Raw genomic sequence first — 22,517 nt, 5'->3', positions numbered from 1 at the left:
TCATTACTTGCTTGGTTTGACGCTTGCTCCACTCTCATGCAAGGCTCAGGCTTCCTCCATCCACCCACACCTCAGCCACAAATGCCCGTTTGTGGTTGGTTCATTAAGATGAACAGAACAGGAATAAAATCATGGCCGTGATCTCGGTCAAAGTTGCAGTTGTCAGCATCTTATCATCCTCCGAAGGTCTCAAGACATGCTATGGTTTACCGGACCGGATTGTACTTGCATGCTTGTTCTACTTGTATGCCTTATTATTCGCATTGTAAAATTCCTTCCATATCAATCCTAATTCTAGGGAAATTTTTATCTGAAGCACGACAAGCTGCATCAAGCAATTAGCATGAATTATTCGCAAGCAAGTAGATGTATGATATGTCGGTACTCGAGCATTAATTAACAAACATGCCCTAATTAAACAACCACTTAGTACCAAAGTTTTCGATGACGTACGTATTTTCTTCTTGTGAGGGAAACTGTTAGAAGGAAGAGAGGGATTGGTGGAATAGTTGTTTATGATGGACGTATTATTGAGCCTCACGGGCGAGTATATATTTCGTACAAGACTTGGAGGGCATGAAGCCTCTCCTACAGATAAGGTAGGAGACGGATTACAAATCCTACAATATCAAATACATGTACACCAAATATATCTCTAACATCCCCCCGCAGTCGTAGCGGTAGCGTTGCGAACAACAAAAGCGTCGCGGACGGTCAGACTGGAGAGAATAACAGTCGACGGGCTGACATCCCCCCGCAGTTGAAGCGGGAGCGTCGGGGACGGCGTCGCATCACGGACGCGTGGACTGTAGAGGAAGCCAATGAGTTGTTCAAGCGAGGTGATAGCCCTTTGTGTCGATGTCGAGGTAGCCGAGAGCGTAGGGTGGTATAGCCGTGGTCGAGCTAGCCGTGCGAAGAATGCCGCGATCGATTAGCCAGTGTCGAGGAAGTCGCCGTGGAGCCGCGGGCGCAAGGAGGCGCCGAGTTAGTCATGGCGCGCAGTGGTGTCAAAGTAGTGGTGCGCCGGGAAGAAGACGTAGTTGAGACGTGTCACGCCGAGTTTGCCAAGCCCGGGGACACATCATGGACGAAGGCACGCATCGGTGTTGCCAGCACCGCGCATGCGTAGACGAAGGAAGTCGATGTTGACGATGCGTCGCTCCAAGTTTGCCGGGCCTTGGAACACACCGGGGATGAAGGCACGCGTCGGTGTTGCCAGCACCGGGCTTGCGTAGACGGGGACCTGCACACAACATGTACGCCATGTGGAGGAGGCTAGCAAAGAAGGACTCGACGACGGTTGTGGCGCAAATTGGCGGGGGCCGATGTAGCCTGCGGTGGTCGTAGTAGACGAAGTGGTCGGGGAAGACGACGACGACGCTGGTGCTGGACGAAGATGAAGGAGGTGGACGGGCAGTGTGGCTCGGGTGAGCGAGCTGCAGCACCACCAAATGAGAGCGGCGGCGGCGGCTGGATAGGAGCGCGGCGGCGATGCTCGAAGTAGGCGAGGAAGAGCCCGACAGCATGATGAAGACCGGCGCGGATGATGGTATTCCCGCGTCGAAGGAGACGGCACGGTGCATACTACAGGAAGTCAACGCGCGGGGATGGCAGAGTGGACCGCGCGCCGCGTTGCTACGATCCGAAGGGGCGACGAAGCGGCAACGCACGGGTCGTGGCGATGGTGGGAAGACCTCGGGGTGGCGGCGTAAACCATGTGCCGCAACGCTACGGTCCAAAGGGGCGATGCAGCGGCAGTGCGCCGGTCAATGCAGGCATGGGGACGGCCTCGTGCGGCGGCGAGGACCGCGTGCCGCTGCACTACAGCCCGAAGGGGCGGTTTAGCAGCGGCTCGCGGGGTCGGGGCAATCGCGGGGAGAACCATTGGGCGACGGCGCTGCGGCCCATCGAGGCAACGCAGCGGTAGCCCGTTGCTCGATCGGTGGAGGGGCGGGTTGTACTCGAGACAATCTTCACAAGACCTGTGGAGACGCATGCAACTGACTGATCAGGTCAGTCGCACGGCGCGGATGGAGGTGATTGCGGTGGGCGGGTGATCAATCCGATCGCAGGCGAGGTCAGGGCCTAGCAGACCAAGGCGACGGCGACCAATGGAGAACGACATGCCAGAGTAGGCCAGCGATGGGCCGGGGAGCCCGAGACACCCGGAAGGCCTGGCGCAACCGGCAAGCCGAGGGAGACGGCAGGCCCAGCGCAGCGGTGAGCCATGGCGAGACCAAGGCAGTCGGGAGGCCCGGTAGTCGGCGAGGGGACGGCAACCGGTAGCCCTATGGCATTCGACGATGTCGAGGCGCCGGCGAGTGAAGGCGAAGATGGTGTGTGATGCAGGATCCCGGGTGACGACGAACGGCACGGAGCGACGGGCGGGCAGACGCGGGAACTACAGCCGGGACGGGCCGCGTTGCGCGAGGCCATAAGGTCGCAACAATGGCCGGGGTCGCGCCTTTGGCGGCGACGGCCGGCGCAGCGCGACGGGCAGGGAGTCGGGCGGGCGTCCGCTGCGATAGGCATCTGTTTATGTTATGCACTGCTGGCGCCTCTTCTTCTTCCTCTTGGCTGCCTCTCACAGCTCACTCTTCTCTCAATCTCTATCATCCCTCTTGTACTTTCTCTCAAGAACACACACACGCCTGAGAAGAAACTCACACATACACACACCTCACCGTGGAGAAACTAGCTTCGTTTTTACTACCACATACGCACACTACCTTGTTTCACCAGACCTCACGGCTCCTTCTCCATTCACTTGTTCAACTTAAATAACCAACTACTCTAACCGACTCAGCTAACATGGAGACTTGTTACCTTTCGCTGGCAGAATCACTCAACTCAACCCACACACCAACTAACCAACCTTTTAGCTTTTTTTGATTGATTGCAAGTGTTTGTTGGTAGCTTACCAAGCTAGCTGCTTGGTAACCAACCTTTTAGCTAGCCCACTAACTAATAAATGCATGCAACTAACTAACTCTAGTAGCTTTGCATGTGTAAGGGAATCACGTCTCTACGTCATACACAGCCGCAACTCCTAGTTGCATGACTTAACTACATGCACCACAAAATATGATAAAAAATAAATAACAAGGTTAACTCTAACAATCACCCTCTTAACCTTGTTATTACTTCTTCCTCTCACCCATGGTCGTCGATGTCGTCGGTGCAACACGGAGACGGCTCCAATGCCATCTTGTCACGCTGACTGCAGTCGTGGCCGTTAGCTTCAACAAGAGCCACTCTTCCTATGCCTTCACCACGAGCATGCCAACATGACACACTGTTGTCTCATGTTTGCTATCGGTGCCGCAACTTGCCAATGACTCGTCACCGGTGCCGCAACTTGCCGGTGACTCGCCTTCATGTTGTCGATGATGACGCACCTTGTCGCCGACTCGGACATGGGACTCCTTAAGGCAATGGCCTCCGCTCCATGGCCATCACCTCCTTGCCGCCAGTGACGCAACTTACCGGGCAGCATACCGTTCTCCATCGCTCGTGACGCAGCTTGACGAGGATAAAGACACGCACCGTCCGCTAGCAGCATCACGACGAGTCGCCACCACCAGAAGCGCCCGGAGCTAAGTCGTCGAGCCCTGCCATAGCCCGGCGCCTCCAGTGACCAGCCGTCACGCACCACCGGGGGTCCTCGAGGAGGAGAAGGAGTGATCCCGCCACCGCCCATGCCGAAGCCGGGCAGCGACTTGGGGCGGCGGCGAGGGAGGAAGGGGCCGGAGGGGAGGGGTTGGGGGTCGGCGGCTAGGGTTCCTCACGTCGCCAGGTGGGGGCGACACGGGAGGATGAGGGTCGATCTAGAAGGGATTTGGAAGGCAGAAGAATTTGAGAGTGTTCTTTAATGACTCTGGTTTAGAATCCTCTTTTGAAGTTCAAAGTTCAAACCAATATATTTTTGCTTGTGCCCCTCTTGCTAGTATGACTGTCGTATACGTAATACTCCTATGAGTCTTGGATTTATACCAAGATACATTCTACAAAGTTTGAGGTAGACAGCATCTATAAATTTTGGAAGCAGGGATAAGAAAACGGTCGGGTGTGAGCCATCCTATGAACTGAGAAAATAAAATAAGTATCACGTACGCCGTCTGTTTTGTACATATCCTCTCTTTTTGTTTTTGTTTTTCTCATAAGCCGCATATACTTATACTCCCTCCGTTCCTAAATATAAGTCTTTTAAAAGATTTTACTAGAGGGACTACATACGAATGTATATAGACATACTTTAGAATATAGATTCATTCGTTTTGTTCTGTATGTAGCCCTTTAGTAAAATCTCTAAAAAGACTTATATTTAGGAACCGAGGGAGTATAATTTAGCTGAGAACATTGAAGTTCTCGTCCGATAATTTGTCCATTTGCGATCTAAAGTTCTTGCAAGGATTTTGTTTTAAATTAGGTCACCCATTGTAGCCACCGCTACCAAACCATTCGTACGTCTTCTTCCTCTGATACAGCAGCAAGAATAATTCTGCTCGCCTCCGATAGCAAGAATCCTCTACATCTGAGCTCAAAGCCTCAACAACAATGGCAGAAGCTGTTGTCGGGAAGCTGGTGGTCATGCTTGGTGCGGCGCTTGTGAAAGAGGCGGTTATCCTGGGTGGGGCGCTACTCGGCAAGGAAGCCACCGCCCTCAGGGGCCTCTTCAAAAAAATCCGTCGGTCCAAGGCGGAGCTGGAGAACATGCAGGCCTACCTGCACGAAGCGGAGCGGTTCAAGGACACCGACAAGACCACCGCCATCTTCGTCCACGAGGTCAGGGGTCTCGCCTTCCAGATCGAGGACGTCGTCAATGAGTTCACCTACAAGCTAGAGGACTGCAAGCATGGAGGGTTCGCTGGCGAGATGAAGAAGAGGCTCAAGCATATCAAGACCTGGCGGCGTCTGGCAGCCGAGCTCCAAGAAATCGAAGCCCAACTGCAGGATGCCAACCGGAGGAAGAGGGATTACGCTGTCACTGGCAGATCTGCTACTACTGTCAGATCGACAAATAGAGGTCAAACTTTGCAATTCACTAAGGATGAGGACCTTGTGGGAATCAAAGAGAACAAGGAGAGGTTGATACGGTGGCTGACTGGTAGTGGTGATGGTATGGAGCAGAGAAACAACAAAGTCATCATGGTTTGGGGCATGCCTGGTGTCGGTAAAACCACTCTGGTCGATCATGTGTACAACATTGTGAAAGAGGATTTCGATGTTGCGGCGTGGGTAACCGTGTCGGAGAATTACCGTATTGAGGATCTACTGAAGAAGATCGCCGCCCAGTTCAGCGTCATAATCGAAGTCACTAACATTCAGATAAGAGGACTAGCAAAGTCCATCCACAACTACCTTGAAAGTAAAAATTACATCTTGGTCTTGGATGATGTTTGGGATGAGCGCTTGTGGTCAGAGATAAGGGATGTCTTCTCAACATCTAACTGTACCAGCCGAGTTGTTATGACATCAAGAAAGCAGACAGTGTTGGCAACTAGGGAGTTTGCATATAGAATTCACTTGGAACCACTACAAGCACATCACTCCTGGGTGTTGTTCTGCAAAGGGGCATTTTGGAATGTTGATGAACAAAAATGCCCATTGGAGCTGCATGAATTGGCTTGGAAGTTCATAGCAAAGAGTCAAGGCTTGCCTATTGCTATTGCATGCATTGGCCGCCTACTCTCCTGCAAACCCCAAAATTCCGCTGAATGGGAGGATGTGTACAGGTGTTTGGATTCGCAGTTGGCCAAAGATGTGATCCCTGATGCTCATATGATCCTAAAGGTCAGCTTGGAGGACCTTCCGTTTGATTTGAAGAATTGTTTTCTACATTGTGCATTGTCCCCAGAAGATTATGTATTAAAGAGGAGGAAGACAATGAGGCAGTGGATCACGGTGGGGTTTATCACGGAAAGAGATGAGAGCAAAACATTGGAGGAAGTGGCAGAGGGATACTTGGTTGAGCTTGTAAACCGAAGCCTACTGCAGGTAGTGGAAAGGAATTATGCCGGACGACTGAAATACTGCAGGATGCATGATGTCATACGCCTTCTTGCCCTCAACAAAGCCAAGGAGGAATGCTTTGGTAAAGTTTATAATGGTACTGGTGGTACTAGGGCATTCTCTGTAGAGGGTGCACGTCGCATATCAGTCCAGGCGGGAAGCCTTGAACAACTGAGCCCATCTGGTGCAACAAAGCTCCGTGCCCTGCATGTATTTGAGAATGATATCAATGTTGATTTGCTGAAGCATATCCTAACATCCTCGAATCTGTTGTCGACATTGGACCTGCAAGGTACTAATATCAAAATGCTGCCTAATGAAGTATTCGACTTGTTTAATCTGCGTTATTTGGGTCTTAGAGATACCTTGATTGAAAGCATGCCTGAAGCACTCGGGAGGTTACAAAATTTAGAAGTCTTGGATGCTGGGCATTCTAAGCTGACGTACTTGCCAAAGAGTGTTGTGAAGCTTCAGAAGTTGAGACACCTGTATGCATGTACTTTGGCGGGCACAATAGGAAGTATAATTGGGGTCAAGGTGCCTGGTGGCATGCAGCACTTGGCAGGACTGCGGGCTCTTCAATCTGTCAAAGCCACTCCAGAATTTCTTCGTGAGGTTGGAGCTCTGACAGAGCTAAGAACATTCGATGTCTGCAGTGTGCAAAGTGGACACTCTGCTGACTTGAGCAATGCTATCACTAGAATGAGGCATCTTGTTCATCTTGAAATTGGCGCTGCAGCTGAGAATGAGGTGCTGCGCCTGGAAAGGCTATACTTACCTCCAACCCTTTCTTGGCTTAGTTTAGAAGGGCAGCTAGAGAAAACATCAATGCCTCAGCTTTTCTCTTCTTGGTCACATCTTAATAGCCTTACTCGGTTGACCCTGGCATTCTCCAATATTGATGAGGAAACCTTTTCCTGTTTGCACGTGCTAAGTGGTCTACGCTTTCTTCAGCTATGGAACGCTTTCAAAGGGAAGAGGTTGGATTTTCATGCAGGTTCATTTCCAAAACTTAGCCGTCTACACATATGTGGCACACCACAGCTCAGCCAAGTTGGAATAGAGGAGGGTGCGATGCAAGAACTCGTTGAGCTACTGTTGGCAGACTGTCCTAAGCTAAAGTTTCTTCCAGATGGCATCGAACACCTTGCAGCCCTTGAGAAATTATTGTTGTATGACACATCAGAAGAGCTAATAGAGAAGCTCCGGCAGAACAGAGATTCAAATGAATGCAGCCAAGATGAAATAAAGATTAGCCACATAAGGATTGTTACAGTTGCACTGAGCTATAAAGGGCTTGCAGGAAGGATTAGGTGATACATCGTCATTGCTCCAAGGTCAGAGTTTGGTGTTTTGTCTCCACTCTTTTGTGCATATACACACAGTATTTTTTGTACAAACCTTGTCCTATATTAGGAGACTAGAACAACTAGTACTAGCTCCTAGTAGTGTAAATTTATTGCGAGCTTGTCAACTTAACCTAGCATGATCTTTCTGCATGTTCATATGACAGAACTGGTAGGGTCGATCATAAAAACAGGTTACCGATCATGCAGTTTCCACCATGTGGATGTTCCTTAGTTTAAAGTTTGTCCAAGGAAAAGGATGTGTGATCTCAGTCTTTGATACTTGACTAGTTACCCTAAATTAAGTGGCTGAGTTGACTACTCTATTAAGTAGCTTTTGTAAAGATAAAGAGATTCATCCACTTATTTTTCTTACCGGAAAGAGATTCATTCACTCCCTTGACTGACTGACTAAGTTTGAATTATTACCAGATTCTGCGCTGCAACGCAAGCTCCAATGTCTCCTTGTTATCACTCTTAAGTTTATATCTTCTTGAATGGGATGATTTCTTAGCTGCAAAGAAAGAAAAAAAGAGCTATGAGTCGGCGTACTTGGTGGTGCGCCATCCTGAAGGGGAAAACATGAGAGGCTCCGCAACTAACCCTACGCATATCGTTTTCTTTCCACATTATCATGTATGAAATGAGTATTCTGCTCATCAGTCAGTTGTGGCTGATTGTTGAGGAATAATGCCGGTTCTTCGCCAATCCCTCTTTCGAGCTTTTCAGTTTGTGTACTGCCGTTGGCACTTGTAATCTACTTATATAATAAGCTGTAACCATTAGTAAGCAATACAAGTATCTATTCCTCATTATTCAGCAGTCGTGGTGAACCCTGATCATGAGAGCATGGTCACATGTTTCTGGAAACCGAATCTTGCATTATGTTGTTGTAAATTAAAGACCTCCTTCAATGAATTTGCAATTAAATGTTATTTTTTTGGGGGCTTTTATTTGTTTTATTCGAAATGGAATGTATGTAAGTTAGCTTCCCAGTGATTTTGATGGAATGTTCACCAAATAGTGCAAAGTTCCTCTGTTTTTCTGAGAAAACGAACACAAAGTTGTCTAGACAAATATTTGTTTCTACAATAAGGAATGGAGGTGCTTTTTCTTCTCATCTGTCCCACCGCAAGGGGGAAATCCTTCCTTCCAAATTAATTGGCCAACTGGTTCAGACATATGTTTCGACCAAAATTTCTATATAAGAGTAATAAATAAATAAACAGTCATATATGTTGAATTTAACTGAAACTACTCTATTATTTCTGCATGACCAGGAAGGCAGTTTGTGACAGAGGCTGCCACTCGCTAGTAGCTTCAGGCTACCATATAACAGGACCACCATATTCTCTATTTAGCATTGCAGGAGCTTGAACACAAGACTTTCTGCCCCATCTGCTGGGCAACTGACAGTGTCCACACATTCTTCAGACTTTGCCAATATCAGAGTTGAATTTATTTTTTCCTTTCTACCATCGAAGACGACATGCATAAGAAGATCAGCTGTGGCCTGTGGCTCTGGTCATCAAATGCAATTATGTAGCTCCATGACCACGGCTATTTCTTAGCAGCAAAGAGGAAAAAGTACTATCTAACTATGTCTTCACGTCCCAGGGAGTGCGCAATCCTGAAGGGGAGAATATGTCAATGATGCCAATTATTCAGCTGGAAATTCAACCTGGAACTGGAATGATGTTGTTGTAAACTAAAACTGCTTTTCAGCAAATTCATGATGAAATCGGGTTGAGCAATGTTTAATGTGGTTTTACAGATATATCATGTGCAAAAAAAATGCAAGCAGAGCGAAAAATGGTTCTCAGTGACAATCTTCATCCATAAAAATTCTCAGCTGTAAGAAAAAGCTACTTAATAGAGTGAAAACAAAGCTCTTTTTTTCCAAGGAAAATGAACACAAATTTCTCTGAAAAATGTTCCTCAACAAGAAAAAGGTGTTCTTTGTCACCTCTCACAAGTGGTTGAAACAATATTTTCGATCACAATTTGTATCAAGACTACTGAACAAACAAAATGGATAGATGGATGTAAGATTTCAACCTTACTAGATTTACTCTGTTTCTCCACCAACAAGTGCACAAAACATTTATACTGGATTGGTACTGTTTCAACCATAACTCCATGATACACGCATATACACATTTTTTTAAAAGGGAAATATATTAATATCAGGAATATACCAATTACACCCGACTTGTGCACCAACTAGATACCGAAGCATATCAAGGATGCACACAACCAAGAATAAAATGAAAAAGAGAAAAAAGAAATACAAAGGCCCCCTCAAGGTGTTGAAACCCTCCCAAGAGCAATGCTCTAACCATCGGAGAACACCCGGACCGCAAAAAAGGTTCTTCAAAAGTGACGTCTAGGAAAGAACCAATGCACAAGTATTGTGGTCGCCCTATCGAAGATCTTGAGTTTTCTCACTATGAAAAAACAAGTTTCTAAAACAATGACTTCGACAAGTCCATTGTCAGCTACAACAAATGAAGGCCAGACCTTGGGCTTTCAACCTGAAAATCGCGGTTTGGTACTCAAAGGAGCACCATAAAAAATGCAGACCACCTGTTTTGCTGCCCCCTCTTGCCAAGGTCGCTGATGTAAGTCTTCAACACGGACAAACAGGAGAAACCTCCGCCGCAAGTCTCATACATCGCCGCCACTGCAAGCCTCCGATCAGAGCCACCATGACTTTCCTCTCCTCTGTCCGTACTATTGAAATCTATACTTAGACATGTCCCATACCACCGACAAGCAAGCGAAGCTTCGCGCCTCGCCCTCATAAAGCCTCGTCGGTCGAAGATAAGGGCGTGCACGACCCGATTTGAATCTAGATATGCAATGGCTCATGCGCCTGTCGCCAAAGACATCCAAAAGGAAGACCGGAACTCGCCGGCTCTTAATCGAGCAGGCAAACATCAAGCGTTCGGTGACTGAGCACAAGAAGACTAGCATGGCCAAACCACCATTATTCAGACAAGGCAGTATCCCCCACGTTACTAGCATGCTGCAACGGAAGAAGATGCTTCAGGATGCCACTAGATCCTTGTAACGCCCCGGGCACAACCGCCACTGGCAGTTACCCCTCGTGGGATCTAGATTAGCCCCACAGATCAATACCCGGGACCAACTTTCCGATCGGTCATCCATTTCAAAACTACTCGAAGCCAAACACACTTAACTTAGGAGTACTGTTCGAATGGACTATCGAAAAAAATCATTATTAATATGAATAGTCTGTCATTTCCAATATGCCAGGCTATCACACTCCTTTAGACGCCAACGAACGCACATCAAAGGCCCTGCCTAGCAGCAACCACGGCAGACTCACGGGATCCATATTGGGCGCGCGTGGCCAGCCCGCTGGACCCAGATCGGGCCATTGTTGGCCGATCACGAGACCTCATTTGAATACACCATAATCCGATAACACATAGTTTCTTCTCCACCTCATGCATCTCAGTAGAAGCAGGTGTTATCTCCTCCTCTACTCCCCCCCCCCCGAGCCAGCCGGACGACAAGCTGGGATATGACACCAAAGCTTTGGGATATCATCTTGGGGAGTAAATTCCATAAAATCACCACTTTCACGTCATAACTCTTAAAAAAACTACCGTTTTACAAAACGTTACACTCTGCACCAAACCAAAGAATTGACAGTGGCAAAACACACTGATCCAAAATGCTAAGCGTTTGGTGACATCACTAATCGACCAGGACTGCCCGTCATGCTCAGTTGTAAAAAAACAGTCGTGTCATCTTCTTCCTCCTTCCCTCTTTATCCCCTATGCAGATCTTCACTCATGGCCATCGATGCCAACTCCCCCGTCGACCCCGCCCCTGCCTCGCGTGCCTGCCGACCCCTCGTCCTCTCTCCCCCAACCCTAATGCACTACCGACCGATAGGAACTGCCCCTGCCCCACCGCGGCGATGGGAGCGACTCCAACACAGAGAAAGAAAGGACCAAGAGGGGCCCTCAGAGAGTTGCCTCGTGCGCGAGGCCGATGGGCCTTTCCCCATGGTTTCACCACCGTGGGCAGTGCCCCGCAGGAGCTGCTCAGGAAGGTCGGCGCTGCCTGTACGACATGATGCGGTCGTCTGGGCGGACGGGAGCACCATTGCAGCACTATCGTCGTCTGGGCTTAGGCTGGACGCTGTGAGCGGGCTTTTTAGCCTGCTCGTGACCCGCTCGGTCTTGGCCCGCCCGGTCCAGGCTCGCTAAATATAATGGACGGTCCGGTCTGTAAATATGGGGCCTTTCACATTCGCTTCAGTCCTCGTTTTGACCGAGCCGGCTCGACGGACCGCATATTGTGGCCCAGCCCTGCACATCAGGCTAGCTAGGCCACGTCCGCAAAGAAAAGGACACATGAGGCCTTGTTCGGTTAATCCCACCGAGGAGGGGATTCGAGAGGAATGGAGGGGATTGAGGTGGAATTTGACTTGTAGGGGATTTAATCCCTCCCAATCCCTTCCAAACCCCTCCAATTTTGAAGAAACCGAACAAGGCCTGAGGGTGTCATCCATTCCCCATCTCCTCTATCCCGACGATGCAGTTGATTGCATTGTGTGCAGGAGGGAGCGCGGCCTCTGTTGACCACCTCCTTGTGCTCGCCATTGACACGGGGGAGCTTCCATCTCGTCGCCAACACGCCATCGACATGGGGGAAGGAAGATCCACGGAGGGAGCTCCGCCTTCCATGAGATCACCTGGCTAGAAGAGTGTCGCCTCCATGTCGGCCGCCGTTGGACACCTTCTTGTGCTCGCCATCAACTTTGAGGCACGTCTACGAGCGTCGTTCGACCACCACAAGCATGAGGTCCATCTCCTCCACACCGTTGCCCGTCCACTGCAAGCATCAGATGCATATTCTCCGACTCCGGCCACCGTGCTCCTTCTCCCACCACCTCTCCGATGTGCTGGGCCCACATGATAGTGACTAGCCACTGCAGGACCACCGAGACCGTCGGATCGCACCGGGCTTTACACCCAGCGGTCCAGTCCCTGAAAAGAGGACCGGCGCACTGCTCGGTCCGCCGGCGGCCGTCCCAAACAACGGCTCAGACCAGGACCTGACCGGCTCGGACCGTGTCCATGCTGAGCCTGGGCTGCAGGTCTTGGTCATCAGAATCGTGCTATGCTCCCCATTCGTCCCACATATAAAGCGATGTTCCTAGCCACGGTCGTTCCCGCTTGTGTCTGCGCGTGTTGTTTGTCCCCATGGCCCAACATGGCGATAGTAGGTGTAGGCCACCTGGTCAACACACAGATGTCTCAGCGCGCGACAACTTGAACAAAACTAGGCACCGGCGGCTGCAGCGAAGGTCTCCGACGAGGAAGTCCTTGCATGGATGGAGCTTCAGGGCGGCGACTCAGGTGACGATGACGAACGGATCCGAGGCCGAGCAATCGGAGAAGAGCTGGTGGGCGGGCATCTTGATGGAGACGCCGGAGCACCCGGCGAGCAGGAACATGACGTCTTCGCATGCGATGTCTTTCTCATAATGCCAAATAGGGAAAAGAGATGGGAGAAGAATAAGACAAGTCCAAGTGACGTCATCAATTAGTGACGGACGGGCATGACCAATTAGTGACGTCAGCAAAATACTTAGCATTTTGGATCAGTGTTTTTTTGCCACTGTCAATTCTCCGGTTCGGTGTGAATTGTCACATTTTCTAAAGTGGTGGTTTTCCTACAGCTATGAGGCGAAAGAGGTGGTTCTATGCATTTTACTCCATCTCAAGAGCTATGTAGCCGACCGTTTCCCGCATGGTGCTCGGTGGCACGAAATTTTCGCCCCTCGGGTACAGTTTTGCAAATCCAATATCAAAGACCTTTGGGATGAAATTGTTGTCGACAAGCATGTGGTGCGGCTTGATGTCAAATTGTAGAATCTGCATGTTGCACCCCTGGGGTGAGTAGTTGATCCCTCATGCAGTGCCCAAGGTAAACATATACTCCCTTCGTTTCTAAATATAAGACCTTTTAGAGATTGTATTATAAACTACATACGGATATACATAGACATATTTTAGAGTATAGATTCATTCATTTTGCTTCGTATATAGTCTCCTAGTGAAATACCTAAAAGGTCTTATATTTTGGAACGGAGGAAGTATGAATTATAATTTGATCGTAGTTTCTGCATTATGCAAAAATGCTTCACACACGTAATGTGACACATGGAAGGTACACGAACGCTGGCTTGGTGATACGAAAACCTCATATACTAGTAGTAGTGTTTAGTCTCTTTTCCATTAATATTGTCCATTTTCGTTGTTTTTAGTCTGTCGGTACTATATCAATGCTCTACTTCGAAAATTTGAATTAATACCACGGGAATAGGTCTGAATAACTAGCTAACCCTAGCCGCCGCACCAAAAAAGCTAGAGCTCCACCGCCTCCCGCCGGCGCCGGCGCTAGTCCGGCTCGTCTCCGGTGGCCTTAGGGCCATGGAGGTGGAGTTGATCTCGGCCCTTTTCAGAGATGCGTCTAGCACCGTTGATGGACGTGTGAAGGTGTGTCTTTGACGGATCTATTTTTATGGATTTGCTCGGATCTGTTCGTCGTTCATCATTGTTCGTGTGTTTTTAGGTTGGATAACTTCGATTTACACTCTTCATCTGCGACAGTTGTTGTTCTGGTGTATTGGTCTTATGGGGCCTTAGCACGACTACTTCCCGACTATTTACTACAACAACGTTTGCCCGACTCCAAGGAGGGAGGAACCATGAGAGCGGCGCGCCTTCGGCTCGCTTCAGTGTTTGTAGTCGTCGCTTGGTGGTCTTCGAATCTAGATGTAATTTTTATTATTTCTAGTTTTCGTTGTAGTACCATGATTGAAGATGAATAGACAGGAGGTTTTCTCGCAAAAAAAAAAATCAATGCTCTACTTTTCCATACATCAACGAATATAATCTTTTTACCGTATGTAGTCCAGGCTGGTAATGTGCTTAGTAATGGATGTAAGAAAACATGGATTGAAATTTACTGTCACGGCATCTTCTTTTGATTTTGACTCTCAATGTTGTTTGTTGATGAAGGAGGCGACCACGTACATCCATGAGGGACATGGTGTGCATATATGGGGCGTTGTTCAAAAGATGCGCGCGTGTTGGATGCATCGTAAACTAATACACTATACAACTAGCTGTTTGCAGCGCGTCGCTAGTCACTAAGCCCCGATTGAGATCAGATCTAAACCCAAATCACGGTGTTTAGTTAGAGTGGAGATTATTTACAGTTGTTGTCACACGGCTCTGAGCGCTTAATGAGTTGTTTAGAGCAAGTATAGTAGAGCTGAATCAGCTGGCTATAAGGAATAAACTAATATTTTTTTGTTTAGTTAGAGGAAAGAGAAGAGGAGAGAGAAGGTAAGCGGGCTCTTAGCTAAGATCCAGCTCTAGCACGTGCTCCTAGGCATTTTGTGAGTATGAAAGGTGGGTCATATAATAAAAAAGTAGTACACATTTGCAATGAACTATTGTACATGTTAACTATAAGATGGGCTATAGATGACATGGCAATGGCTTATAACTAGCAGCTGGCTATACTATTGTACTTGCTCTTATGCACCATACTCAAGGAGTAGTACTAGCTAGGCGACATTGCATGCATGTTTCGATGGAGTGGATGAAAACATGTTATCAAGAAAGGGGGACTCGAACTAAGCTGCGTCGAGTGCATAGTGCAATGTGCACTCAAATTGAACTACCAAAATGTCTTATACTCGCTCCGTTCCTAAATATAAGTATTTTTTTTAAAAAATTACTAGGAGACTACATATAAAGCAAAATAAATGAATCTACACTCTAAAATATGTCAATATACATACATATGTAGACCCTTAGTTAAACATTTATTAAGATTTATATTCAGAAACGGATGGAGTATTTAGGAACAGAGGGAGATTACAAGTCCATGCGCCAGTTATGGAGGAATCTTATGTACATAAACGACAAAGGGGCGGCGTGCAAATTTCCGAACATGGCTTATCTATACCTAGTACCACATGAAATGATCTTTTAGGAGCTTGAGATCGTTCGGTGCACCCCACATGTTAGTTGTTTATTTGCTTGTGCCTAAAAAGCAATTATTGGTCGGCACCGCCATACTGTATACTCCACAATCTACAAGCATGCATGGTAGCATGGCAAGTGCACACGGTTATTGAATTCATGCTCTAGCATGTTGCTTCAAAAGTAACCGGTTAATATATTTCAGCATTCCACCTCACGTCTAGGCTTTTTAAACCCTCAGACATGGTATCGAAGTAGGCCCCAAATTAAATCTTTCTTTTTAGTAATGTGTTAGCAGGGTCTTTAACTCAAGTCTTCCTAGCGATGATAGCTAGTTATTCCAAATGTTTAACTATAAATGGGAGAAGGTTCAACATTATACATCAACATCGATGTATTGGGAAATAATACATGGATCGATGGACTGCCTACCTATAGCTAAAGGCCATGTTGTGACATACATCCCAAACACTATTTAACACATATTTTGATCGCTTGAAATAGAGTTGAAATACTGAAGTTTAAACAAGTTTAAAATGCATACAATATTGATCTTTTTTGTAAATGCCATGTTGCAAGGAACTCAATATACAAAAAACAAAAAATGGAATTTTAGTTTGAATATCTATGAATCCTACAAATTATCATGTGGAAATAAAATGCATGGATTTTGTTAGAGGCAAGATGAGAGATAGTCCGGTGCAAAGGTTAAGAGAGACAGAGTAACCCACGTGGCCGGGATACCAAATTGCAAAAACTGAATACACAACTGGTGTATATACATTCAGAACTCAGATCAAAGATTTTGTTTAGTTCCTTTTTATTAGTATTGTCATTTTTCAATGTGTTACAGTATGTTGGTATTGTTTTAATGTTGTACTTTTCCATGTATCACCAAGTTTATATTTTGTCAATAATTAGTTGAGACATACTAATGTGCTTTGTAACATATATAAGAAAACATGGATAGAAATTCACCGGCATGGCATTCTTTTGTTATTTTTCTGCTCGACTGAAGAAATATAATACCAATAAGTTTGTAGATTGTGAAGGTGGCGACCAGGTGCATCGATCCATGAGGGACATGATGCGCATTCATGGGGCGTTGTCCAAAAGATGCGTGCAGCGTTGGATGCATCATAAACTAATCTACTAGGCAGCTGTCTGCAGCGCGTGTGGCCAGTCAGCAAGCCCCGATCGAGGTCAGATCTAAACCAGCTAGCAGTTGAGCTCCCTGCTAGTTCATTGGTGGCTGCATCTGGACGTTTAGTTGAAGCCAGTTGTTGTTCACTGGGCAAGACAGAGGAAAGAGCGCATCCAAGGAGGATTAAACTCAAAAGATGCGCGCGTTGGCTGCATCGTAAAACTAATCGACTACTGCTAGTTGTTTGCAGCCCGTCGCCCTGGCCGAGGTGAGATCTAAACCCGGCTAGCACTTGAGCTCCCACTAGGACATGTCTGCTGTTCTGTTCATTGGCGCCGGCATCACCTCATAGGCCACCGAGCTGCATGTGGAGGTTTAGCTTACGGCATGTTCATCAGTTAGCGCTCTTTGAGTTGTTTACGCCCTTCTAGCTACTATGGTAAGAGAGAGGAAAGAGCGCTCCAAGGAGGAGGAGTAGGCCACACTCCATGCATGTTTCGAGTCAATGCAAACAGGTTATGGAGGATTAAACTCGAATTAAGCTGTGCGCATCCAAGGAGCGATCTTACATATAGACGGAAGAGGGGTTAGTGGTACTTGCATTTGCATCTTGTATGTAAATTTTGCAACACGGCTTACACTGTATGGAAGACCTTGCAGGCCCATAGGGACGTCTGGTACGAAGCAGTATACATATATCATATATATGACACGATTTTAGATCGTTCAGTGCACCTCGCACGTTATTTGCTTATTCGCTTGCGCCCAACAATTGCGACGTGGTTGCACGACAAGTGCCACGCGCTGTTTCGTTGAACAATACACGCTATGCATTTATTTTTGGACTACCTATGGAGTGTCAGTTTGTTGCTCCCTCGTCCGAATATAAAAGGTCTAATACATACTTTGAGTTTCACCTTGACCATAGATTAGATCAATATAACATATGAGAATTCCATTCAAATATGAATAAAAATATAGTTTTAGTTTGAAATATATCAAATGGAAATAAGATGTGACGGCGTGGGCTGGTAATCCAGGTGATATGTTGGTTTTAAGTCAACAAGTCGAAAGTTTGGATTAGGGGGTGAATGTTAGTAATCCAAACGTGTGAAGAGTAGAAATAGGAAAGCTTAGTATAAGCCGGTTTGTTTTCCGTGTAACAGTCCGTGTCCTAGTCAAATAGAAGCTAGCAGTACTTTGCATCCGGCGGCTTGCATGCCGTGTACGAGTCAAAGACTAAAAGCAATTAGGAAATACGAGTCGTGGTTGATTGTTTGGAGTCGCCTGCTGCACCTATATATGCATCAGCCTGCGTTGTTTGTAAGCACCAGAAAAACGAGAAAAGCAATAAAAAGATTATTACGAGGCACGACACGTGCCTCTGGCCATCTTCGTGTTGCTGCGTTCGCGTGCGTGTGTTCTGGTCCCGGTGTTTGCGTAAGCGCCGGTGAGATATCGAGTGCTACAACTAGTTCGTATACGTTGAGCCGAGTTGCACGTACACGACTAGTCGAGCTGCAGGGTGATCGTGTGTTCGATCCTGAGGACGAAAAGCCAACAATTGGTATCTAGAGCAAGGTGTGGAGGCTTCGCCGTCAAGTTGCGTCACGGTGGAGTTGTCGTCGCCGTCAAGTTGTGTCACGGACGACGGAAAATCAAAGAAGAGTATCATGTCGACTTCGAAGGCGAGTGGTGGTAGTGTGACCATCCAGTACCCCATGCTTGATGGTGACAATTATGGGGTGTGGGCTGCGAAGATGAAGATCTTCATGCGTGCGCGTGGAGTTTGGGCAGCGGTGGAAGGTGAAGGCGCGGTCGAAGAGATAAAGGACCAAGAGGCTTTCGCCATCATAGCCCAAGGTGTGTCTGATGCCGTTTTCATGTCTATATCGGAGAAAGAGACGGCAAAGGAAGCTTGGCAAGCGCTCAAGGAGATGCATGCTGGAGATGATCGTGTCAAGAAGGCACGTGTTCAAGCCCTAAGGAGGGAGTTCGAGAAGATGAGCATGAAGGCGTCAGAAGGGGTTGGTGAATTTGCGTTAAAACTAACCTCCCTAGTTAATGAGATGCGAGCTCTCGGATCAAAGATGGAAGACATCGCGGTTGTGGATAAATTACTACGAGCCGTTCCTGACAAGTTTTTACCGATCGTTGGCACCATCGAGCAGTGGGGCGATGTGACGAAGATGTCGGTGATGGAGGTGATCGGGCGGCTAAAGACCTATGAGTTGACATTGAAAGGACGGGAACGCGACCAAGAAGAGGAGCAGTTGATGTTCTCGCTCAATAAGGAGAAAGATAAGCAGAAGTACCGGAAGTTCGACAAATCTAAAGTCCGGTGCTACAATTGTCAGGACTATGGACACTATTCTCGAGAGTGTCCTGATCCGCGGAAGGAGGCAAAGAAGGAGCACGAGATTCTGCAACTAGCTAAAGTTGACGTGGATGACGGCCCAGGGTTGCTTTGATGAAGAAGCTGCGGCGAAAAAAAAAGAGTCGTGTCTTTAGTTTTTTGTTTGTGTCTGAGTCGTTAGTGTGTCTCGGCGGAAAGACGAAGGCCAACGTGAAGATGGATGCGCACCAGTTAAGTTGAGTTCCTGCATGAAAGACTATGTGTTTAGTCTGCATGTAGCACGCTAAGATGTGACGGCGTGGGCTGGTAATCCAGGTGATATGTTGGTTTTAAGTCAACAAGTCGAAAGTTTGGATTAGGGGGTGAATGTTAGTAATCCAAACGTGTGAAGAGTAGAAATAGGAAAGCTTAGTATAAGCTGGTTTGTTTTCCGTGTAATAGTCCGTGTCCTAGTCAAATAGAAGCTAGCAGTACTTTGCATCCGGCGGCTTGTATGCCGTGTACGAGTCAAAGACTAAAAGCAATTAGGAAATACGAGTCGTGGTTGATTGTTTGGAGTCGGCTGCTGCACCTATATATGCATCAGCCTGCGTTGTTTGTAAGCACCAGAAAAACGAGAAAAGCGTTTGTAAGCACCAGAAAAACGAGAAAAGCAACAAAGAGATTATTACGAGGCACGACACGTGCCTCTGGCCATCTTCGTGTTGCTGCGTTCGCGTGCGTGTGTTCTGGTCCCGGTGTTTGCGTAAGCGCCGGTGAGATATCGAGTGCTACAACTAGTTCGTATACGTTGAGCCGACTTGCACGTACACGACTAGTCGAGCTGCAGGGTGATCGTGTGTTCGATCCTGAGGACGAAAAGCCAACACTACTGCTGGCACTTGTAATGTATGTAAACTGTACTCGGCACTTCACAATCTACAAGTATCTATTCCTCACTATTCAGCAGGCCATATGCTACTGCAAACTCAATATCAAATTATGCTGCTGTGAACTAAGGAGTGCATTCGATGAATTTTTGATGAATCGATATTATATACAAGTTTTTTTATTAGTCACGTCAGAATCAGAGTGCAAGTTAGCTTCTCACTGACGTTGATTGAATGTTGGTCCAATAACGCAAAGTTCCTTTCTTGTCTACAAACGTATTTGCTTCTACATAAGAAAATAAATGTGTTTCCTTTCTCACCTCTCCCATTACAGAAAAAACGACAGTCCTTCCAAGGACTGGTTCAGACATTTACTTGGATTGGAATTTGTATCTAGGAGTAATAACAAAAAATAGATAAGCAATTGTGTATGAGAATGGCGTTTTCAAGCTCGGCCTCCATGAAGGGCGAAATTTTTGAAAAAATCAAAATTCGAAACATTTAGTTCCAAAAAATCTGAAAACAAATATACAACTAAACAAGGATGTGATCCGTGCGTGTGTAAAATTTCAGGTCGAAATACTTTGAAACGTGATCTGTACAAAAAAGACAAATTCATGGTCTGAAATGATGAATAGTAACATGTGTTTAAAAGTACCAGATTTGTCTTTTTTGCACAACGCTTATTTCAACATATTTTGTTCTAAAAATTTACACACTTGTGTATTATACCTTCATCTATCTATGTATTGTTTTTCAGAATTTTCTAAAATATTAAAATACGAATTTTCATGAAATTTGAAGTTTGAATTTAAAGGCCTCCATGGAGCTGGGGAGCCAAAAGCAATTTCCGATTGTATTTTTCAAACTTAAAATAAATTTTCTCTATTATTTTCCTCTAATTAATGACACTAGTCGTCAACCCGTGCTAATGCACGGGCTAGGAATTTTTGAAAATTTAAAATATTGTACATAAAAAGTTCCAACAGTTATTAACTTAATATCTCATACAAATCGTAAGTACGAAATATTAATAATTATTTTTATGACTTATTTTTATAGCGTACAAATATAATATTTCTTTAAGCCCTATACTTAACACATAGTGTATCATCATATATCTTTTCGTATTAATCCGTGTGCCACCATAAAATATGGGTGACACCATTATACATATTTAATTGTTCATTAGTTTACAAATGGCTAACTGCATATCTATATGTCCTATCTATTTAACACTATTATTATTATACACTTATCATTTATGATTTTGCTCTCTAACTCTCACTATTGACCGGTTATTCCATATTTCCGTAAGCATACGTGTGATTAAATATTTTTTCGAAAGCATGTGTAACCAATGACCATTCTTTACATCATTCTCCGGTCCATCCGTATGTATTCTTGATACACATGCGCATGCTAAGACACACACATATCCCTTCGTAACGCATCCCGCGCCCACCAGTCAAGTGTTCATTAGTTCAATATGCTAATGAGTTGCACACTTCGGTATGGTCCGTGGGCCAGTTTAACTGTATCCTTGTCTTTTAATGTTTGTAAGATCATTGAACTTTTTGAAGTTCACATTTAAATTTGTGGAAAACTTATATCACTATATTTCTGGTTTTCTGAGCAGATAATTTTTTACTTGGACTGTAATATTCTAGAATCCATCGTTATATTTTTAATATTTCAAGACTAACAATTTGAATTCTATTTGAATATTTTTAAATTGGCACTTATATTTCTATAGGCTTACCCTTTTGTTATGTCTAAGAATTCCCCTAATTATTGGATGTCTGTCGTAAAGTTGTTTTACATTTATGAAAATTACCCTTTTGACATCCCAATTGGGCCATCTGGAAAAGTAATAAGGATGATTTTCTTCAGACCATTTTCCCTAGACCTTATCATATCAAGTTTTTAGCGAGAAGCCCCTATCCTTGTCCATGATATATAGCTTATCCATTTGACATCTATGGCATCAATTTATCTAGTGTCAATCTCTTATTTCTACTACTATTAAATGGCATTTTCATTTAGTATAAGTGCCCCGCATTGTGTGCTTATTCCTTGAATATCTTATGAATACGAAAGCTACATCCAGTGTCCTAAGTTTGAAATAAGTCAGTTTCTGATGCACTCGCATGGTTTAAAATTTTGGGTTTCTAAAATATAATATATGATTTTTTATTAAATCTATTGATGAGATAGATTTAGAATTTTTTCTATACTGTTTTATTTTTATTTTTCAGAAAACACTATGTGCATGTCAATATATACTTAGTTAGTAAGAATTATTTATAAATCGCGTTAGTATATACTATATGTAACTTGCATCCTTTGTCTGAACTTCTGAAATCAGTCTGCTAGAGATGCACTCGCTCGGTTTTACAATTCTAGATTGCTTTTTAAGGTTTCCGATGCACTCGTGCGGTTTAGCGGTTTTAGATTTAAGGATGACAACATTGCTCATCCGATGCACATATATTTTTTTGGAGGAATGATGTCCGTTAAGCTGTGTTACACATGCATGTATAACTTCATCAACATGTTTCCAGAAAGATAATCTTTAACTTATTACACATTTGCTTGCGCAAGCAAAGAAGAAACCTTAAAGTGATTGGTGTGCCCACAAGAGCCTACAGAATATTGTTTTTAATTATGTGATGTTTGTAGACGTATAGTATTTGAACTGAAAAGTCCTAGTCGGATAAGTCTCATTTTCTTTTTTTTCTTGGGGAC

The 22,517-nt window shown here is 45.6% G+C and overlaps 1 protein-coding gene across 1 annotated transcript; it reads left to right on the top strand.

Annotated features, from left to right (window-relative positions):
* Positions 1-4,557: 4,557 nt before the first annotated feature.
* LOC123403676 (disease resistance protein RPM1-like) lies at positions 4,558-7,329 on the top strand. Its single transcript, XM_045097594.1, has one exon. It carries the CDS (start codon positions 4,558-4,560, stop codon positions 7,327-7,329), a length of 2,772 nt encoding a protein of 923 aa, XP_044953529.1.
* The last annotated feature ends 15,188 nt before the right edge of the window (positions 7,330-22,517 follow it).

This window comes from Hordeum vulgare, chromosome 1H, assembly GCF_904849725.1.
Source record: "Hordeum vulgare subsp. vulgare chromosome 1H, MorexV3_pseudomolecules_assembly, whole genome shotgun sequence".
In the NCBI taxonomy this organism is placed as follows: domain Eukaryota; kingdom Viridiplantae; phylum Streptophyta; class Magnoliopsida; order Poales; family Poaceae; genus Hordeum; species Hordeum vulgare.
Note: the sequence above shows the minus strand (reverse complement) of the source record. Positions and strands in the feature narration are given on the sequence as shown.